The 22,831-nt window shown below is 39.1% G+C and overlaps 1 protein-coding gene and 1 long non-coding RNA gene across 5 annotated transcripts in view; one reads left to right on the top strand and one right to left on the bottom strand.

Annotated features, from left to right (window-relative positions):
- The window catches only part of LOC110404830, a 362,084-nt gene that overhangs the window by 56,739 nt on the left and 282,514 nt on the right, over positions 1-22,831 (top strand). The gene's annotated exons all lie outside the window — the stretch shown is intronic.
- The window catches only part of PDZRN3 (PDZ domain containing ring finger 3), a 124,173-nt gene continuing 107,000 nt past the window's right edge, over positions 5,659-22,831 (bottom strand). The window contains exons 4-10 of the mRNA XM_021409549.1: positions 21,165-21,415; positions 18,619-18,706; positions 12,080-12,178; positions 10,743-10,805; positions 9,692-9,793; positions 8,504-8,620; positions 5,659-7,573 (exon numbers count right to left, since the gene is read on the bottom strand). Of these exons, the coding sequence (XP_021265224.1) occupies positions 6,023-7,573; positions 8,504-8,620; positions 9,692-9,793; positions 10,743-10,805; positions 12,080-12,178; positions 18,619-18,706; positions 21,165-21,415 (2,271 nt within the window). The 3' untranslated portion in view covers positions 5,659-6,022. The remainder of the gene's footprint in view (positions 7,574-8,503; positions 8,621-9,691; positions 9,794-10,742; positions 10,806-12,079; positions 12,179-18,618; positions 18,707-21,164; positions 21,416-22,831) is intronic.

Genomic DNA, 22,831 nt, shown 5'->3' on the forward strand with positions numbered 1-22,831 from the left:
TGGAAATACTGAAAAAGGCTGATCAAATTATTACCAAACAAGAATGTAGTGTTTGCCTCTGTCTTGAGTTCCATTTGTGGAGAGAAGCCTGTTGAGTTCCTTTGAATGAGATTTGAAATGCAGTAGAGCAGAGAAGCTTTTTCTGGAATAGCTTTGTAAAATTGGCTTTGCCTTTTGCTGCATTTGGCATCTGTGCTTGCTGAAGACTGTAGCATAACTGAGTCTTATTTCTTGTACAAATGATTTGGATGTGACCTTACTACTTTATTTTTGGCTGCTGACTCAAGCCCCGAGGACTAGTAAATGCTGGATACTTACATTTAACTGGAGCTAAGCAGAAATTTGACAAAACTTTGGTCCCTTCAATTTGAAGGCTTTTGATTTACTTTTATTAAACAATTATCGTTGGATTTGCCTTTTGGGGAGTCTTTGTTTATGGCATTCTAAGCTAACAAAGACCAGCTAAGCTGAAGGATGGATTATCGAAAATCAAAGCTAGCTCTCCTAATGGGGACAATGTAATCCACTCGGTTTGAGCCTTGCTGTGACACCTGGGAGGCCCGCACTCCAATATGATAAAGTATTTTCTTTGAGAGAAGGTCACCAAAAGTTCACTTTTACAGAGAAGTTCTTATTCTCAGTTAATGGGGCTCCCTGTTGCATGGTCCTGCAGTTGCCTAACATAAAAAGGATGGATTGTCAAAGAAATTACTTTTAAAGCTCCTCCCTGGCAAACTTATCTGAAAGGACAGACCAAGTGCTCTCCTGGCCAAAATAAGCGGTCCACGGCCCAGCCACCCAAACTATCATGCCCTTTTGCACTTCTGCTGGTTAGAATTTGTCAGCATTTTGATTTTGAACTTTTGTTTCTGGGCATGTGCTGTCCTTTAGGGTTGCATTTTACAACAGAATCTCCTACCTTGGTTTCAGAGCAAGCCATATGATCTTTTAAGCTGCGGAAAAGAAGAAACTTCCTTTGGGGATTTTTCTAGTTCCAAAAAAGCAACTTCATAATTTAACATGAAATATATGCTTATTGTATGATGTGTGGGCCTTTTTAGTCCTTAAGAGCTAAACACAAATTCAATACATACAAGCAGAACCAAATTTGGCTTTTTTGTGTGTATGTGCTTTACACTTGTAATTATGTGTATATGTAAGTGAACTCTAGTCTTAACTGGGCCAAAATCCAGCTGAAAATCTGCAGTGATTATTCTTTCTAGTCTCCTTTTGACTTAGCTGACTCATTTCCCCAGAAAGGGGAGAGATGGAAATAGGGTGTGAGAAGCGTATGACCTAAGACTAACATCATCTGCAGGGTGAAATAAGTACGGCCTCTCCGGACTTAATTCAGCTTGACTTTTCATGTGCAAATATAGGTGTTGGGAGAGGCATTGGAGAAATGTAGTTATCGTCTCAAAATTATTCTGATTTTGTACACATGGAAAAAGTAAGAATATTGGGCCAGGTTTTTATACAGGCTTTGATTCCAGTGGAGCTGCACTGATTGTTATAATATTGGAATTGTATTTCTGTAAATTAAAACACTAACTGGAGCATTATTACCAGGTTGTTGTTTTCATTATTAATTGATTTAATAAAATCTCCTCTAAACAACATTCTGCGATGGCCTTCCTCTTTGTATCCTTCACTAGTGCAGTTCAGAATTAAGATGTTGGTTAATCACCAGCAAGGATAGGGCCATCCCCCTGCAGCCCCGAACTCTGTGCGTGTACAAGCTTATGCTACTCAGGGGACAGCTGAGTCAAACTTGATGCCTATGGGGCAACCTCTTGTGCTTGTCCTCAATCCTGGCTGGTGGCAGGACCTGGATGCTGAGCACTCTGCAGTCCAGCTGGAGGCAGAGACTTCCTTTTCTTATAGCAGTGCTTGTCTTACCTTCAGGATGCTTTTCAAATCCTCTGAGGTTACGTGGAGTCTTTCAAATCATGTGAGTGGGCTTTGAGTCTTTCAGGTCACATAAGTGAGCTTTGTGTTAGGCCTGTATATTAAAACTCAAATGTGAAGTCAGCCCACCTAACCTTTATATGTGACTCTCATCATATATATTTTAAAATGTATACCACTGTCTTGAATACCAAGTGTTGCCAGTCTGCAGTGGCCAGTCTTCTGCCTCCAATGATGTGCATGGGAAATAAGCAGCTTTCTCAGTAGAAGCCTCAGAATTTCATACAGCTTTTTGTCATGACAGACATTTGGAGAAAAGTGGCATTAATTCTGCATGTTTGCATTTGAACAGTGAACAGCACATCTTCATTTAAACCTTGTATTGCTGAGAAGCTGTGCTTTGGCAAGAGAGCCACCGCTCTTCTAGATTAACTCTAGCTGGAGGCTCACAGAAGCTTCTGTGATGGAGAAATGAAGCTGCTGGGATGAAAACCCAACCAGAATCTTTGCTATTTGCTTTCAATAGGAAATTTACATTTGATAAAACCGGAGGCCTCTTGGTTTTATTAAATGTACCTCTCTGTACCTTGGGATGAAACTATAGCATCTGCTATGACAGCTTCTATCTTGTTTTTTTGACTTCTCTCTAATTAGTTTATGTTCCAGTAAATCCTTAATACTACAACTGCTTTAAGGACAATTGAAAATAAAACAAAAATAGGAGCTTAAATTGCTTATGGCTTGCTTTGTAAGGCTTCCAGGCATTTGAGCAATTTTGCTAACAAGTATCCTGTAACCTATTTCCAAAGGCCACTAGCAGATAATTATATTTGGTTAATTTACATACTTTCTGTTTATAATCCTAATTAGTTCTCCAACCAGTAGTCCCTAGGCAATATGTAGTCTTACCTCATTTTATTTGCCATCCCTAATGTGCAAGTTCTCTTAATTTACAAAAAAAAACAACGCTGTTAGGTTTGGTTCAGGGCTTTCCCATTTCAGTGCACATCTAAACTGGTTGATTCCATGCTGATTTTAACCCTATTTGCAAATAAGTATTTTACATTTTTATAGATCTTGCATCTGAGAGCATTCTGCAATTTAGGGAGACTGACCCGAGTTTGACACGGAGCCTATTTTTACTGTGAAGAATCAAGCCAAATTCTGCACCAACCTATGTTCAGGGATTCCTTTTCAAATCTTTGGTTTGCTGAAGTGGTATGTGTTAGCATGGGATGGGGACAGAGGTGTCAGGTCTGTGACAATGTCAGCAATTTCTCATTATCTTTTAAACACTACGGTAATGTACTACAATACAATTTTTTTAGAAAAGCTGTTTGAAATTGGACTTTGGATATCACTTGGACATCAAAGACTTTCTAGTATGCTTCTTTTTGCTGTAATAAGGTCAGGCTTGCACTAATATTTTGATAATTTCCAGGATTTCCTTGCAAGCAATAAAAAGAATCAAAACCTCCCTTTCCAGCACCATATTGAGTGCTTTGATAAGACACTGAGAAAGGGTGTGTGGCAAGGTAGCCCATGGAGCAAGGAAAAGCAAAACCTGCAGTTTGCTTAACTTCTGTCCAGATTTTCAGGATAACTGTCAGATTCTGTGAAACTATGTTAGTTAATAAATTGTAATACTAAAGCAGAGAGTTGTTTTTTAAGTGACCAATATAACAAATGCTTAATGAGGAAAATCTCAAAGGTGTCTAAGTAATTCTTGGCCAATAACTTTATTTCAACATCCTAAACAATGCAAAGTTTATGCTGTTGTTGCTCTGCTGTAATTTCTACACATCACACTTGAATTCTCAAATATGTTTCTGCTGTTACATACCTGCATATATGCTCAGCATTCATATAACTGATGCCTAAAGGAACTGTTACCTATTTAGTTTTTCCAAAGGAGCTATCACAATTTGATGATAATTTTACCTCATTAGAGTGTTTCAAATTCTACTCAAGAATTTACACGTAGAATAAAGACAGCTTAAGTGCTTTTCCATGCCTGGATTTAAGGACTGTGATTCCACAGTGATTATAGCTCTGCCTGTGCATCTGGATATCCGAACTTTATTCTGCCATGACAATATCTCCTGCAATCAGGATGAACACAAAATCAGAGAAAAGCAGATGTGAGACAGAGACAGCAAGGATCATATACATGTGTGTTGTGAAAGTCACAATTATGTTTTTGCAACTGTGCCACTTGTGATAGTAACCAGCTTTTAGTAAGTCAAGTGAAATCCTGGCTTTAACAAAGTTAATAGAAAATCTTCCATAGCCTAGAGCAGCAAGAGCAGTACTTCATCCCTAAGGAAACAAAGGATTGTTGACAGTGTTGGATTTCAAGGGGCAGTGATGATTTACATTAGCTTAAGGTGTATTTTCTGGTCTTTAAAATAGCTTAGTGTGGAATATAGTAGGTATACAGTCAATGCTAATTTGATGCTAGTCCACAAAAGGAATGGGGAAAAAAGCCCCAAATCTGTTGTTTGCTTCTTGATAGCAGACAAAATAGGTACTGAGAAGCTATTAATCTCTTTCCTTCCAACTTTTACCTATTATCATTCAGGTTATAATTTTGGTTCTGAATAGTTACAATGGGAGTGTTCAGAACAGAAATAGATTGAGTCTGGGGGAGAATTTTTTGTGGGAGAAAGCAAAAAGGGAGAGGGGGTGACAAATCTAGGAGCTATTAATAATGAGTCTAGTTTGCTATTTATCCAGAAAAAATTCAAGTTTATCACTGAATTTTTATTTAGAAGCAGAAAATAAGAAAAGGAGTGAAATATCTCTTTGAAATTCACTTTTTGTTCTTTTCTCCATCTCTTCTAATTTATAAATTTGTCTATTTTTAATGCAAAACTTTGCTGAAGTTTGTAGGTCAGTTTTAAATACCATTTAAGATACCGTGAAACAAAACAGAAGAGTAGAAGTCCTATTTTTTTTTTTCATGCTTACAGGTCATCCTAAATGCCTTGTGAGATGAACATCTACACTGTTTGATTTTACTCTTCATATTCCTGCTAATTCTCTCTTGCCTCTTCCCTCCGTGTCACCTTCCCTCAAGAAAACCTCAGTGCTGAATCCCCGCAAGGTCAGGATGCAGTTAGGCTTGGCTCAGGCATCCAGGCAGTGTGGGAGCTATGCTCTAGGAAAGAACACTCAGCATGGCGCAACCATAAGGGAGTCAAAAAAATTTTAAATTGTTTGAAATATAAAACAATAATTTATTTTACTTCATTTTACTTGTTAACATTTGCAGCTAGTGATGGTTTAATGAAACTGCTTTTATAATTCAATACATTCAAATCTATAAAGCAAACAGTAACTACCATGGGCTTTTCAAATTCCACAAACTGTCTTATATAAACAAATCAGCTGTACATGCACATTTTTTTCAAGAGGTTGCAACATTTGCAAACATGCTTTAAAATCTTTAAAGCTGCAGTGTACTTCTCTTTGCTTCAGGCTTTTCAGATGAAACCTATATACTTTCTTTCGAAACCTTGGAAAGAAAAATGTTTAAATGTTGATCATAACTATAAAAACTGCTGTTTGATAAATGTTAAATATGACAAGAGAATGGCTCTATTAGGAGTTCAATAATTCTGAGTTTAAACCTTGAGCTAAATATAGATAAACAGCACTCAGTGTAGAAGTGAACAACAGCAGAATAGTATCAGAAAATATGGTTTCACAAAAAATACGTATGTGCAGTCGCTCTTGTGGGGTTTTGCATTTTTTTTTTAGACAAAGAAAAGCATGGGTACCTTTTCATATGAATATAGTTTAAGCAAATTACCTGTGTAAGTATGGTTAATACATTTCTGATATTTAAACACTTTATGTAAAAGGTAACAAGTAAAAAAAGTACAATCAGTATCCCAAAAAGCACTGCTAATATTGCCTCTGAATGAGTTGGGGTGGGCAAACTTTCTCTCCACTTCATAATGGAAATCCTGGCACCCACAGTCGTAGAGTTCAGTATTTGAACTATAAACTCGATGACTGTATCTTATATACAAAAATCTTGCCACATTGAACGAGGCATTGATTTCTACCCCAATGGTAGCTTTTTATGTACATAATTTAGCAATGATGATTATACAGTAGTCACTGACAGGAAGGAATTGTACACTCGTGTTCCGTCTGGTGACTTTGTTCCATGGGTAAGCAGTTCCTGGATTGTCATCCAGTTGTCAAATATTTTTTTATTTCTTTTCTTCATCATTTTTTTGTGGCTCAGTTCAATGATATTCATCTCTTTCTTTTCTTCTGCCCCTTGCTGTTCCTTTAAACAATCCAGCCTGCTCTGCATCATAAACTCACGTCTCCTCCTCTGCTCCTTTGCTTTCACTAAATGCTGCTTCCGTTCTTCCTTACTCCAATAGCGGCCCATCTTCATTTCACTTATGGCATCATCATCAGTAGTCATCCCACTGCGCTCTTCCTTAATCTTTATGGCACGTTCTCTCAGCAGCCTGTCCCTGACTGGCCTCTTGGTGATGTAGCGGGTTCCATCGCTTCGGACCTTCACTTTCCATTCCATCCTCGGCTCACTCTGGCTTGCACTGAAGTCTTTGCACATACTCACCAGACTCATTTGGCTCTGTGCATACTCCACGGCTGATTTCTGTTGGATCAACTGCATGTAGCTCTGATAGTGCTGTGCATGGGCAGGAATATGAGCATGCTTATATGGAGAGTGATGGTATGGGGAGACGTAAGAGCCAGAAGGTTTTTGACCGTGAGTAGGGCTTTTGCTTCCATCACTGGCTTTTCTCTCCTTGCTTTCCAGCTGTTTGCTAATGTCAGGATCTTTAGCAGAGGAATGGCATTTACCAGTGCTGGATTCATGACTTTCCGAGCTGGCAAATAAATTCTTTTGGGAGACATTATATGCCACTGCTCCCTCATTACCTTGACAGTTGATGCCTTCTGCAGTTCTGCGCAAGGAATTGTCAGGAGAAATCTCGAGCGTGAGCGGAGTGCTTCGGCAGCTTTCTCCGGTGTTGTATGCACTCGAGCTATCCTTGTCAGACTTCTCCGGGAGCTCTGTAATGTCTGAGAGCTCATGCCTGCGAACATCGATGCTTGTGTTGTAGTTGCGAAACCCACTGTTATGCAGCATCCAAGGCTCCCGGTACTGATCTTTCAGCTGCTGCATTTTATGAGCTCTCACAATGTTCAGGCACTCTAGCTCAATATTGCGCAGCTCCTCATTCAGCATCTCCAGCTCTTTGTCAACACTTTCTTGGTCACTTTTGCTCATATCCAGAGTGCTGGTATGGTAATACAGGCTGTAAGGGTTGGCAGACTTCACCTGGCATTTGAGTTCCAGCAGTTCCCGGAATCGTTCACATTCGTCTACAGGGATGCCAAGGAAGTCAACATCTGTGCAGTCAGCTGAGATAAATGACTCGTTGCTGAACTGCATGTCGCCACTTCCGAGGGTGTCATGACTGTATGCCAGCTTCTTCTGGCTCCCTAAAGTGTTAGAGGAAGTGGTGTGATCATCTGCATTGTTTTCTTGCTCAGAGCTCTCATCATTCCGAGTGCTGTCGTCTGTGCGCCCTACGCCACTGTCCTTCTCATGCTGGTTAGATAAAATAGTGGCTGTGTCGGTGGTACCACCATCTTCCTCATGCTTCTTCTAACGGTAAAAATTGAAAGACAAAAAGAAATTATTGCAAGGACATAAAATATCTCAGCATGTCTATTATGTAATACTTTTCTGAATTGCTATCTGTTACACTTGGTGCATTTTGGTTTTTACTTGTATGGGAAGAAAGCATAGAAATGGTGACTGAAAACACACCTTGATTTGGGTGACCTTTGCAGAAGAACTTGAGGTCTGATTTCAGTTAGATAGCAACAATGCTAGAATGCAAAATTTCAACATGTTTCTTCTTGCATTTAGCTGCACAAAATTATCCAGTTCTACTATGGTGCTAAAATGAGAATATCGCTCTTCCAAAAATGTGGCTCCCACAGTAGATGTAGAGTTATAGAAAACTCCAGACAAAAAAAATGAAAAGCTATCCATGAACTTGTAAGATTGAATTGATTGTGGCAGGATGACAGGGAATCCAGGTCCAAATCTGTCTCTCTGCATAAACTTGCTATGCAGAAACATTTTCTTGGCGTTTCTTGTCAAATACACAGACCCGAGTTCCGTCATTTGCCTGAGTTCTCCACTTGCATTTTATGGCTTTGGCAGACAGGCAGTTTTCAATGCACGTGTGTATATCAAATACAATATTTTAGACAGCAGTAGCTCTCTGCCTCCTTTACCTATAGTATACTTAGCTTCTACTTTTGTCACTGATGACAGCCAGAATGGTGCATTTCTAAGAAGATCATGCTGTCATAATGGGCAAAATGATAACACTAACATTTAAAAATAATTTAGTCCCCAAAAAGTTTTTTTTTTTGTGGATAGCCGTATAATATCTTGGTTTTACAGTAAGTCTTTTTGCCTTGATTGTCATTGGAGACACTAAATGTATTCAGTCAAGCTCAATATTGAAATATTGAGTGCAGTGTGAAGCTTTGACACCATTGCACAACAGAACAGCAGTACCTGCTGAAGCATGCTGGCAGTAAATTGCATTGCCTGGTGGTGCTGCTCCTCTAACATGTCCATGTGCAAGTCATCCAGAAAATCATTTCTGTCATCGTCCATCCATCCTTCATCCAGCTATGTGAAAAGGGAAAAAAACAAACCAAATGATGTCAAAAGAATGAATACTGATGTAAATTAGGTTCCTTCTTTGTGGAAGGTGTTTGGGAAATTTTAAGAGATTCCTTCCTGTGACAGTGCTGCTGTGTCCTGTGAGGATGCACACATCTCCTACTGAGTGTGAGCACTGACTCTTCTACCTTCCCTCACCTCAAACTCAGACAGCATGGCTTTAACTTCAGCAGCCCCTTGTATGAAACCAATACAGCCTTTTCATCCATGGAAATGCTGCTTAGTATGAGAGCTGTTCTGGTTTGCATGTTATTTGATTAGGATGTATAAAATACTCCAGGGTGTAAAGCTTAAATACACCACTTATGAGGTAGCATAAAGGGCCAGAAGCAAAAATGCTTGCTGTGGGTCTGCGAGTCTTTTTATTCCCAACCTGTCAGCCCCAAGGGAGAGAGCTCTGAAACATCTAGGCTAACAAGATAGTCATGAGCATGACCCGGTGTTTCTGGATGCATAGGCAAGGGTTGCTTTCCCAGCACATGGAGCAAGACACAGATCAAATGACAGTGCTGTTTGTTCAGCATCTTTGTTGTGCTAATCCCCTCTCCATGAAGGGATCTGGTGCAACCTTTTATTACAGCTGAGGATGCTTCTTGACAGTATTTAACTACATTAAGAGATGGTGTTGTAAAGGGCTAAATAATAGATGTTTTAATTAATGATTTATCAATAGCTGTAGGATTTAGAATTCAGTATGGTCTTCATAGCCATGGCTTGAAGTCATCCATAGTATCTTGCACTGATAGTTGTAACATACATTGCAGCATACATAAATCACTGAAATTCTTATACATTGAACTATAATATAATACATATCTATAACTATCGTGACTACTGTCTTCTATTATTTTATACCACATGTATGTACAGTCAAGCTATTTCATTTGATTTTAGATAGATTTGGTAGATTTAGTTCAGTTTAAATTCTTCAAGCAGTGGTAAATACTTTCTACAAAACAGCAACTCTTTAATTAAGACTCAAGAGAGTGTTCCTTTATTTATTTATTACTACAGTACCTGAATTTCTGGTCTTGCAACAAGTAAGGAGATATTCTTGCTCTCTTCACTGGTGAGAAGTGCTACGGCTTCTTCTCGGTTCTGTACCTCAATGCCATTGATCTTTAAAGAAAAGAGCAGCAGAATGAAATCCTTTCACTTGGATATTTAAATACTGCCTTGACCAGCTCTAGAGGGCTGCATGTCTGGATAGATCCCAGTGCAGTACAAGCCAGAGAGCTTGAATCAACAGCCGTGTTGTTTAGGTAATTGTCAGGTAAGGCTGTTTGGATGCATGAAGCTGTTCCAAACCTGTGCAGGTGATGCACAGGGCCTTGTTATGAGAACAGAAACTAGACAGGGAGCAGAGTCAGCTCTCATGGGTGGAAAGGAACTTCCTCAAGTGGGGCAGGTGAGGCTATGAACACCATCCCCGAAGACTACATGGAATGTGGATGCCTCCATGCTTTAGTCTCCATGCAGGAGGTAGGCCACTTCCCTCAAAATTGCTACGGTGTAAGATTGCACGACTGCTCCTTCTGGCACGCAGGAGTGAGTGGTCAGCCTGCTGAACAAGTATTAGACACCCTGTTAATGAGGCTGTCCACTGAGATTCTGCATATAGGGTTAGAATGGATTTTTTCTGTGGCAGAAGGAAGAAGGAAAAGTGCAAAGTATAGTAGAATATGTGCTGGAAGGAGATGAAATCTACTGACAAAATCAATAGCCTGTAGACCAGGGCTAACATACAGCTTTACCTGGCCAGGAACATCAAAATTTGACTGATATATAGCAGAGGAAATTCAAGTGTCTTCAGAAAGTTAAAAGGGACTATATGAATGTTGAAAGGAACTGTATGGGCAGCCTGGCCTAAAGGAAGCTGTCCCTGTCTATGTCAGGGGGGCTGGAACTAGATGATCTTCTACGTTCGTTCCAATCCAAATCATTCTACAAATACCATTTTAAAAGGAATGATTTGTAAAAACAACACTGAGATGAAGACATGGAATTAAAATTGTTGCAGCAATAGGCTATATTGTGTTACCAGGCTTTCAACCATTTACACACATACTTGAATAATGCGATCCCCTTCTCGGAGTCGACCATCTTTTGCAGCAATACTGTTGGGATCGATCTACAAAATAAAAGAACATTTTGGAGATTTTAGACCTCAGCCTCTTACTTCCCAACATAACCCCAGTATTCGTAATATGACTGATGTGGTAAGCCACTGTGCCTGTCATTGCTGCTACATAGTTGTTGCATCTCGTTAGTGATTACAGGACTTTTCCTTGCTTATGGAAGACAAAATGAAATGCATGTTACTATGCCAAAGTCAAAATCAAAACACTACTTCCTGAGACACATCTTCAGGGACTGTAGGTTTATCATGCTTGCATGATATTTAGTTACCTCATAATTTAACATTTCGCTTTGCAGCACAGTACTCTGATTAGAACCTAAAGATTTTGCATACAGAGCAGGAAGGATTATATCCTAAGTGATGCATTCTAATGGAAGAGTTTAGATTTACTTGATTTTTCCTCCTGAAAATGCTGTTGTGGAGTTTGAAATTGATCTGTGTGATAAAAAGATTGTATAAAATGCTACTTATTTCATGAAAGGAAGCAAAGAGAGACAAATGAGTCCCAAATCTTTGCAAATAAATGTGGATTTTTTTTTTCATTTATATTGTTTCTGGAATAATTGAGAACAAGAATGAAAGAATATATTACAAATCCTTTGAAAACGTCATCTGAAATTGAATGTTGAGACTATGTTAGGTTAAAATGAACACTAAATGTCAAAATAACAAAAGCCGTTAGCCATACAAAAAGAGGTCTTATAAGAGATAATCAGACATTGCAAAATCCATGTGTTTCTGTGATGCAGTGGAAAAGAAGCAATATTTAATGTGAAGGGTTTTTACAGGTGAAAACCCAGGTATTTTTGATGAGTGTAAGTCTCAAGTGCAACACACATCCTGTGTTTGTACAGACTGAAATAGGGTAGCATCACAGCTCTCTTCTCTAGACTTCAGAACAAGGAACAGGCATACAAATTATAAAGGCAAGCATTTGTTCTGGGGTACTTAATAATGCTCAGTACTGGAGAAACTGTCAATTTAACATTGCTCTCCAAGTGAATAAAGAGCCTTCTAAAGGTTGTGTGTTTGTTTTTTCCACTGTATTTCTAAAGATTTCTCACTGAAGTCAGCAGGAGTTGGACTTCAATGGAACAGGATTTCACTCAGTTTGAAGAAAAGGAAAAATAATTAGATTTCTTCCAATTATTACTTTCTAGCTGTTGTTTAAACATGGTACAAATAGAAGGAAGGAGTTGTCTTAAATGTCTAGCACTGCAGTTTAAAAGACAAATTTTATCTTATGGGAATCAGCTCAATCCTACCTCGCTCACATAAATACCAGTGTCATCCTCATCATCTGTTCTGTAGCACACGGTAAGACCAAGCTTGTCCTGGCTGTTCACTCTGTGCAAATCTACTTCCTGAGGAAAAAAAAAAAAAAAGACATTGTTAATGAGACACTTGTGACTGATGGAAGCAGTTTTTCAGATACAATGAAAATATTTTGCTTTAGTGATATAGTGGATCTCATCTCATTTTACTGTGTAGACTAGCTTAACTTACTGAGCAAAACGTGATTATATGCATACAATCAATACTTCAGGCATTTTTGACCCTTCAATCAATATAATGTCATTTTGAAAATAGACCTTTTATTGATCTTAAAGAAGAAAAATTACCTGTATTTCATGTACTGGTAAGACTTCAAATGCTAAAATGCTTATAAAGTATGATTTCAATATTTGCCACAACTGATTATATATTTTCTTATAAGCAGGGATGTTTTTCTGGCTCTTCAGAGAAAAAATGTAATATTCTATTACCTTAACTTGTATAATTTTTATGAAATGATGTAATAAGTTTTTCAGAAGTGTGATTGAAGATCAATATATTGTTAGCAAAGCGTTTGGTACTGGTAAGAGAAATACAGTAAGTGCTTCAATATCTTGCAAGGGTGTCATTTGAGTAGGTCATGGTTTACCATTCCAGGGCTCTGTGGGGGTCATGTTGGTCTTGGAGACATTTAAGCCTTCTTAAAAATACATGGTTTTTCTCGAGACTTTTTGCCACAAGGACTTCAGATGGGTTGTTTAATCCCATGTTTGCTCATGGTTTGTGTAAAAGTGTTGCAAGATGCTCACCAAGCTGTGGGATGCTCCTGGCTGCTGCATAGTCAGTGTAAACATCTCTGTTCTCCTCCCTTCTAAAGGACGTCCCAAGAGCCCAAGGATCCTAGGGAGCCTAACACACTTAACCATCTTATTGTGACTGCTGCATCACTTCTTCCACAGGAAAGATGGACAGTTTGTGCTAGATAGTGGAGGAGTAACAGGAGAAAGTTGTGTTTTTTTACTCCCTGTGGTGAGCGAGGCTTCGAAAAGGGCCTTGCTTCTCTACAGCTTACACCTGGCTATGGGGTTGAGCCCCATTGCAGTGAAGTGATGGAGTGGGGCCAGGCAGGTAGGGAAAGGGACCTGTGCTAAGAAGGGGGAACAGCCCCTGTGTGAGCTGCGGGCCCTCCCTACCACGGGCTGACCCTGCTGCGCTCAGGATGCGTCCAGCACTCATGCTCGGACCTTGTGTTCCCGTGGAAAAGTCCTGCTAACAGCATTCATTATTTCTGAGCGTCTCTTCTGCTTTGACCTGCACTGTGCCATTTGTAAGGGCAAGATAATAAAACAAGCTGATATGAATAATTTATTGGCATGTCAAGATGACAGCTGCCAAGATCAGCAATCTCATGTTATTTACTTGTCAACATGTGTAATTTCTTTTTTTTCAAGAAACGTTGCTGTAAATGTCAGTGACATTTCAGATGGTATTTAAATGGTTTCAATCAATAGTATCCATGGTGAACTGCTGCTCTTTTTCTCTTTTTCACTCTCTTTTGTTACACACTGGATGAACACAAGGCTTTAATAGTATGGTTTGTTTTTGTTTTTCTGTTTTTTTTTTTTTTTTTTTTTTTTTTTTTTTTTTTTTTTTTTTTTTTTTAAGATTTCTAAAGCTTTTGGGGATTTCCAGAGAGGAGGTAAAAAATTTTCAGTAGAAAAAGTGAGACAAAGTAGACTTGATTCTAGTCTCAGTTGATGTGATTAATCCTTGAAAGTACCACTGCAGCTAACTCATTTATTCTGCATGCAATCAGGGTGTGATCTGGGGATGAGGTGAGAACACGTTGATTTGGGCCCAATTCAGGCATATTTCCTGCCTGCTTTAGCAGAAAGACTTCATGTTTTGAGGAAAGTTTTCATATAGTTTACTTGTTTGAAAATACAACGATGAAATAACTGCAAGAAAATAGTGCTGTAGCTCACTGCTGTTTGTCGTGCTGGTAGTGAAAACATACATACTGTGTTTAAAAAAAATATGTGGTGGTTTTGATCATATTTGCAACAGATCCTATGTAAGCACGAACACTTGCCAGCACTTCTTGGAGTGCAGGGAGCAAGGTAGTAGCTTTGCTCTTCCTTCTTCCCTTCAGCATGTTTTAATAACAATAGGTGTTTTTCCAACAGTACACGAGTATGGAGAGTATTATGATAATTAAAAAAATAAGTATGAGTCTATATTTAAAATATACCTTCTATGACATCTGTAATACACTGGAAGGTAATAAATGAGCTAGTATATTTAATAGTATAAATTTTAAAAGGAAAACAGACGCGTACGCTTTAAAAACCAGCTCGCAAATGAAGTACCCAAAAGCTAAAGCAAACAGAATGCTCTTAGAGCAGGTGTTTAGAACCTGAATTTTTATGAGTAATTTGTTGACATTCTTACCCTTGGGTACAATCCCTCTAGTCCTTGCTAGGAGCAGAATAACTTGGTTTGACGCTACCCAAATATGATAATTTTGTGTACTTAGTGGTAGGAACAGCTGCTATCTATGGGTCTTTGCATCAATAAAGTTTTAATATAATCATAAAGGTTTGAAATATTTGAGAGATGAAAGTGTGCAATTCCAATTGGAGTTGAAGAATCAACTCCAGCGTCTTCAAAGCAAAGGTTATTTCCCTTGTTCAGGGTGGAATCTGTATAATGTACAGATACATGAAAGGGAAAAACAACAGAAAATTGGCACCTGCAAGTACAGATATTGTGGTAGCTTGTGTAATTGTACTAGGAATTAATTAAGCTCTAGGAATTAATGTGGGCCTAAAGAACTTTGAAGGCGTAAGTCAGGACAATGACGCTGGACCTGCCATGCCTTACTCCTCTCTCTGCAGTGCTGCCCTGCTGGACAGCCCAAGGGCCCAAGCCTGTGAGCCTGCAGTGCTCCACGCTTCTGCTGCAGAAGCAGCCACTGCATGCACAGCAGTGCCTGGCCTGCTTCCAAAGCCCTGCTAGGCACCTGCTCATTCAGTTCGGGCTGGCATGCTGCACAAGTAGGAGATGAAAGAATATTTAGTGCTCAGCCAGGGCTCAGGTACTGTTGTAATGAGCTCTGTATGAAATGTATCAGCCACCTACACTGAGGAAGGGAGACACTGAAGTGCTCCAGCACCTGCAGAAATGAGTTAGCAGACAATGGTGGTATGGACAAAATGTAGCAGGGATCGCATCAAAGGATGTGTTGAAATGATAATTTTCACGATGTGATCCCTGCTACATTTTGTCCACACCACCATTGTCTTTTGCTTCTTTATGCCAGGTTAAAGTGGGATTTTGAGAGATGTTTGAGACAAACAAGACTCCTCCTAGCACAGGAGATTTGTTTGAAAGATCACTGGCTCCATGTGAAATGCAGGGCCAAGGAGGGCTCAAAGCACTCGCTGCAGAAATCCACATGACATTTGTAGGAAGGCAGGAGGAAATAAATGTGCACTATGACATTATACCTGCAACTGCCCATAATAATAGATTAGGAGTAAGTGGTAATAGTAAATTAACCTCTGTAAGATCAAGAGATCCTTCATTTGCAACAGATTATTGAATTATTGTACTGGTGACTTAAAATCATGGCATGTGCTTGTGTATTTATAAAAATCCAAGTCCTTTCTCTAACAAGACAAAAATGAGCAGTAGAAAATTGGAAGGAGTGAGCAATAATGGATTAAAAAAAAAAGAAAACAGTGCAAATGTTCAGAAAGGATTGTCCCAAGTTTGCATAGGAAGTACTCTGTCCTTTGTCTCTCTCTCTAAAAAGTGTTATGTTTTTTTTTTTTCCCTGACTTCTGAGATACCTGATAAGCAGGGCGCACTTTTCAGCACAGTCATGGCTAAAGTGTGAGAGCCCATCTCTGTCCTCCTGGCATCAGGGCTGTGACTGTGGGGGGTGGGGGGGGAGTGGCCGCAGCTGTTTGGAAAAGGCTTGGGGTCTGTGGCAAAGAGCCATCTAAATGAGCAACTTCAGCTTTTTAAATGAAGAGTTCATCTATGTTCAAGATGGAGTGAGAGCATGAGAAAGGAGACTTTTTTAGCTGTAAGCAACTGTTTCATGTTGCTTTTCATCTCCAAGCTGTGCAGTCAGTTCTGGTGAGCTCAGTTCTCTGCTCAGAAAGAAAACAGAATCAATAGACTGCTTGGGTATAGGAGGGGGTAAAGGACAAAGTCAAATGTGAGAGAACAAGTGTCCTTTTTTTAGATTTAGAACATTCTCCTTTGTAATCTGAGAAAATTGGCTCACTGAGAAAGCCCTCACTTAGGCTGCATGCTTATTTGAATAAACATATTTATGCATAATGCTGCTGGGGAAGCCTGCAGTGGCATTATTCTTCCTTTATGAACCCAAAGTGACTTCTGGATGGGCCTCTGTGAAAAATGAATGTACTTTTAATTAGCAATAGAATCTAGAAACAGAATAGAATTCAAGATTTAGTCCTTCTTTCCTTGTGGCATGTAAACTTAGAGAGAAAAGAAATAATATTTACTTATTTTAGTAGTAGGAAATATATAGCAGTTACCTCTGAATCCTCAATTTTTAGATACGTATTGAGAGAGAGAACTGAGAATTTAATTTTGGTGTCTTGGCAATAGTGCCAGCATAAATTCCTTCCTAAGAATTACTTGCATTAGAAGCTTCTTGTGAACTTGGTATTTCACTGTTTTGTATTTTGTTTACTTGGTGCAAATCACTAACCACTCAGTTGTAGACCATAAAAGTTTGGATGAGGAGCTGCTGATTTAAATTCAAAGCACGTTTTATGGACACAGAAACCCATCGGGCTGACTTGATGGCTTTCTTACTTCGGGCATTCCTGCTGCAGTCAATGAAACAGTGCCTTTGTGGTCCTTTAAAACATATCTATCAAAAGGCAAACAAAAATCAACTAGCCAGTTGAGTCCCTGTTAGCACTTTGACCTTACCATTGATCACAGTCACTACAATTTGAACAAGAATCTTTAGTGGTTTTAAAGAAATACTATTAGGCTACAGAGACTTTTCTAACGTTCATCCCCCGTGTTACTGAGCTGATCACCTTTTACCATCAAGTACTATATCAATGTCAAAATTATTAATGTTGTGGTTTAAGCTATATTAATGTCTGGCTACTGAAGTGCATGTGTTTAAACTGTTTTCAGCTCAACTGGTTGACCTTCTAATGGAAGCAGTATGATTTATCTACAATATTAGATTTCCTAAAAGATAGATTTTGAAAAGACACTGGCAGAAAATACTAATTTGTTCTACATTTTCCCTTCAGATTGGATTTGTATTCCTTTTTATTTAAGAAAAAAAAAAAGGCACTTCTTTAAAAGAAAGGCCTTGAAGTCTGCTAAACAGGGTTTGTTTTGCTGGCACTCTGATTTTATCCTGACTTCCGTTTGAGTCTGTATACACAGATGAATTACTACCAGATCTGCAGAATTTGAAGACAGCTTGCAAACTTTTTATGGCGATGGAGGCCTTGATTCTGCAAACACTTTATAGAGGGGAGCAACTTCATGCTCATAGAATGACTGAACTTTGCTCCTGTTGAAGCTGTTGATAAATCTGTCACTGATTTAAGCAGGACTATAGATAGATTGCCATCACATGCTTCGACAGCTTCCTTAGCAGGACCAGGATCTAAGAAATCAGATGTGCAAGCAAGCCTGGAGTAATCTAGACACTTACTGATAAGCATGAATGTATTTTCCAGATCAAATATCGCTGGAAGTATTTAAAGTACTGAGATACTTTGCTGCTATTTATTATAAATTATGAAAAGCACTTCAGCAGGCCAATACTGTTTAAGCAGATGCAGAAGTAGGGCCTACAATTCATATGCTGTACTCCAAATGGTTGGGAACAGGTTATAAAAACGGAGAATGAGAAAACTGAAATTGATCTTCTGATGGGACATGCAAGTACTAAAAGCACAAGTGAATTTTAAAGACGTGGCAGGAAAATGAACTTGCACATCTTCATGTCTGATCTATAATTTTATATGTATCCTTATGTAACTTTAATAATGAAAAAGGAGGGAATAGCTCAGGATCTTGTCAGTGCAAACTTAAAATATTTCTAAAAAATATGATTGAGAACATCTGTTTCTCAGCTGGGGAATATTTAAGGGAAATGTGTGTTTTTTTTACTGTGGCTGCGTGGAATAGGTCCTGCCACTCAGCCAACCTGAAAAATCTTTGAGATTTCTTGAAAGTCTAAATCAGCATAGTTATAGAGAATTTACCTGATGGAACTAAGGAATTAATTATTTGTTAGTTAGCTGAAGATCTAGCTCATCACTCCATGGCGCATTGTTAAATATATTGCTAAAGGTATCAGTAAGGTTTGCAACCTGCAAAGTAATCAAGATGCAATGTTATTAAAAATAAGTGCTCTGAAATGGTCTTTTCACTTTATACAGGATATAAAGACCATGGCATCCACATGTTAGACTTTCAGTAAATGAACCGGTTACTAAACATTAAGTACCTCCAATTCTAACTCATCTCGGTCCATTTCTTGATGGATTCCTCCCATGTAGTCATTTGGGTCATAGTATTCATGCACTGATGGATGGCTAGAGAAAAAATACATGTGTTATGATAGCACTCAGTTCTGTAGTTAGCGTAGCAATGCATTTCAAGCTTATAGCAAGTCATCATGAAACATGACAGACTAACAACCAAACCATGGAGATACACGCAATTATATACACTATACCATTTATACCAATAAATGTATTAGACAGTACGTTACATGTATTGTAAAAAGACTCTAAAACATTTGACATGTGATGATGAATGAGAGATTTGTAAAAGAGTCTCCATGTTTGATAGTGTCTTTTCCTCAAATGTAAGGCTGAACTGGAGAAAAATACAGAGAGAATGGTGGCAAGGTAGGATAACAGGTACCATGTGACACAGCTAAAGGAGCACATATTTGCCAGAGTGCAAGATGAGAAGAAATACTAGATTATTTATTCATGAGCTCAGGTTATTTGCAGAGATGTACATAAAATCATCCTTGCCTACTTCCTTGGTAGTTTTTCTTTGCCTTGAAGACAGAAAATCACATTAAGTATTTTAAAAATAATTTGCCACCCGACTATTTCAATTTAAATCAACAACATTTTGTTGACTGACTTGAATGCAACAGGCTGTGCACAGTGATTTGAATACCATTTAAATATGCACTGCTCTATTCATACTGCCATTCACTATTGGCATGATGCTTTTTACATCTTGAGCTCTCCAACAGCTTTGCTGTCTACACTGCAAGTTTAAGCAGTACGATTCTTTTGTGATCACTCTTATATGCTGCAATTTTATTTCTCCTTAACTCGGTACATGTTTCTATGTAAGTGCGATACTATTTAAATAAGAGCATCTGCTAACTGGTTAAGTTACCTGATTCACTAATCACAGGCTACATTCATTTGAATGGAATTTGGAAAAATTACAAGAAGTAAAAAGGAAGCATAAAGCACATCCCCATGAACTTGTGTTACTCTTTGTTTGCTTGTACATGCTGGATAACAGCATAGTTTAATAGCAGTCTGACTGCCCTTGTACGCAGGATAGCAGTGAGGCAGGTGACATGGTTAAGACCAACATCCAGAGCTGAAAGTAAGGCCAGCAGCTGGAACCTGTGCCTAATGATTGAGGCTACTTGGCAGGACTGAGCTGGCATTATGTAGGTACATTTCAACTTAATGGAATTTTCATGGCTTAATCTTTGCTGTGTTTCTACTGTGTTTGGTTTTGCAGTTGGGAAGTGGCAGGTAGTTGACTGAGGTACTGAAAGCCCCTCTTGCAAATATATTTGGGAGGTGCTCTAAGAACATGTGACCTCTCTGCAGTGCTCTAATCCCTATTGCCTGTTCACTGCATACAAGCTCAAGTTTAGCCTTTTGTCGAGCATTTCTAGTAAAACATGCAGCTGTGCTTGAATTTTCAATGGATGGCAATAGGTGGCAATGCCGTAATATTTGACTGAACCATCTTTCATGTAATCAGCACTGAGAGCCACAAAAGGAACAGACTTTGCACACAGAAGACCAGTTCCTGGCTGAACATGTGGATGTTAGCATGCTATACAAGTCACTTTGGAGTTGTACAGGATTGGTGCCTATCTGTAGCGAAACTCTACTTGCTAGCAGTGCTGACAGCGATGTCCGGAGAGGCGTGCTGGGTGTGTCTGTGTGCTGTGTTCACCGCTCAGGCTCTCAGTGGGGTTCTTGTTCAGAGCCGTACTGCACAGGCAGGACATGGGCATGCTGGCACTGCTTCTCACCCCATACAGAGTTGTCTCAGAACCTGGTATTGCTGTGGACTGATCAGATCACAGTCTGAGACAACAACTGAGACGTTCTGAACATTTCAATTACTTTTTCCATTGGGGAGTTATGTGTCAAGGCGACAGGCAATTTGCATGGACTCCTTGGGGAGCTCTTTTCCACTTGAACAGCATGTGAGGGCGTGGTGTGTGTGCACCAGGAGATAATTGTCATTTTTATTTGTACGTACAAAAGCATCAAGCTACCATTAACAATAATTAAAATTTGATTCTAAAACATCCGTGACAGCACTGGTAAGTAATTTTAGTCCTAGAAAATAATTTATTTGAGTAACATCGCTGCAGGGTTATAATAAAGTAATTAATACACTGGAACAGAATGTAGTGACTCTTAGCATTACACAATTTATGGTAGCCATAAAAAATAAAGTTAAAACATAAGCAACCCAAAGAGGCAACGAGAGGAATTACAAGAAGCAATAACTTTATCCATCAAACGCCAAAAAAATGAGCTTTATGAGGCCATGTTGTGACTCAGTGGCATTACTCATGTGAGTAATAGCTTGCTAATGTGTAGAAAAAGTGAAAGTGTTTTGAATTATGTCTCAATGGTGTATGAATCTTGGCTATATCTGGGAGCACACGACCACCAGCAAATAAAGGTAAGTTTGTGAACTACTTCTAACATGCCATGTTAAGGAATGCAAGGATTTTCAAGTGCTTCATGAGCAGTTACTTACTCTTCGGGTAGGAGGTATGGGTCCAGCACTGAGACAGGTGGGGCAGGCGAGCCCATCTTACTTAGAGCCATGATGTGTTCAAAAGTGATATCTGTCTGCGTGCCCACATCCACCAGCTGAGAGTCAGGAGCAGTGAACACCTTGGTGCGCGGAGTTCTCCTCAGGACCTGCACCACGATGGGCTCCTTGGCTGTTTTGAATGCTTCCACTGCTTGCTCATGCGTTGCTTTAGATAAGTCCTTCCCATTGACCTGTGGGAGAAAAGAAAGCAAAACAATGAGAGGAACAGTCAAAAAGTGGAGGATGGCTTTGTTGTTGCTGGCTGTTAATGGAAAAGACTCAGCTTCCATTTAAATGCTCATATAGCAAGTACTGGGAATGATTTATGCAATGTTATGCATCTTTCTTTTTCACCTGTCACTGAAATGTCTTTACAAATCCTGTGCTCTGCTTTTAAATTTAATTAGCAGATTTTACTGGGCTCACTCTGAACTAAATGAGATGCTGGTTTGTACTTCATTTCTTGAAGATTAGAAATCTCTCAGCCCTCGTTCAAACAAAATAAGTTATTGATTCTCCTGTAATTTTTTTGCTTTTGTTTGTTTGTTTTTTAATCATTTAACCTTGTTACTGATCTAGTGGGACAAAAATTGCTATTACAGAATTAGGTATCAGTGTATATCAGTGAATGATAAATACTTTTTCAGATGGGACATGATGGTCATACACTAAAATGGAGATTTCTTTGGGAGTTTGGCCTGTTTGTTGAGACATCTGAAAATCTGGAAGGTCAGTGGGAGCATTCACAAAGAGCTATGCTACAGAAGTCGTAGGATTTTACCATCTTTTAACCTGCCAACTGTTGTCGTTTTAACACAGATTTAAAGACACAATTAAAGAGAAGCTGCCCAGGGCAATTTTAGTGAAAGCTGTATAATAACACTACAATCCCATAGCACCATTCTACTATCATATAGTTGTTGTTACGTTCTTTGGACTGAGGCAAGTGTTGGCTCACATGCAGACACAAAATGCAATTCAGAATTTGGAAGTTCTCCTACCAGTGAGAATGAGGACGCCTATCATAGCAATCCTCGCCTTTATGAACAATGTCTTACATTGTTCTCCTTCCAGCCAGAAACTATTCACTTGATAAACTGCATTGCTGTATCTGTAATCAGAGGTAGGGGCTGCACAAGGGAAACTCCTGCCTTCTGCATGGAAGTGTTGGGTTTCTCAGGTCCAAGAGTAGCGTATCTTTTCCAAGGCGTAAAACCAGTGGGCATAAATACAGTAATAGTTAGAGCCAGGTGTTAATAGTGGCTACTTTGTCGTTTAATTATTTCCATAAATGTGCTGAAATGTGCTAATGTGATGACTATGCCACATAAGTTTATTGAATATGACTTAAAACACTAAAATAAATGTCTGGATTCTGCTATCTGTGTGTGTATCAGATAGCTGTTAGTTCATGCTGTGATCTGCCATGTTTAGAGCCTCTGAAGCAAGTGGGGCAGCTCATAGAGCACCATCACTCAGTGCAGTAACTGAATTGAGCCCATACTTCAAGTATTGCTTGCAGCAAAAAGCTGGGCAATAATAAAGAGGGTTAACTTGAGTGCAGAATCGATTGAAAGGGCTAAATTCCTTCTGAATTACCTGGCACG

This window comes from Numida meleagris, chromosome 11 (genome assembly GCF_002078875.1).
Source record: "Numida meleagris isolate 19003 breed g44 Domestic line chromosome 11, NumMel1.0, whole genome shotgun sequence".
Lineage (NCBI taxonomy): Eukaryota > Metazoa > Chordata > Aves > Galliformes > Numididae > Numida > Numida meleagris.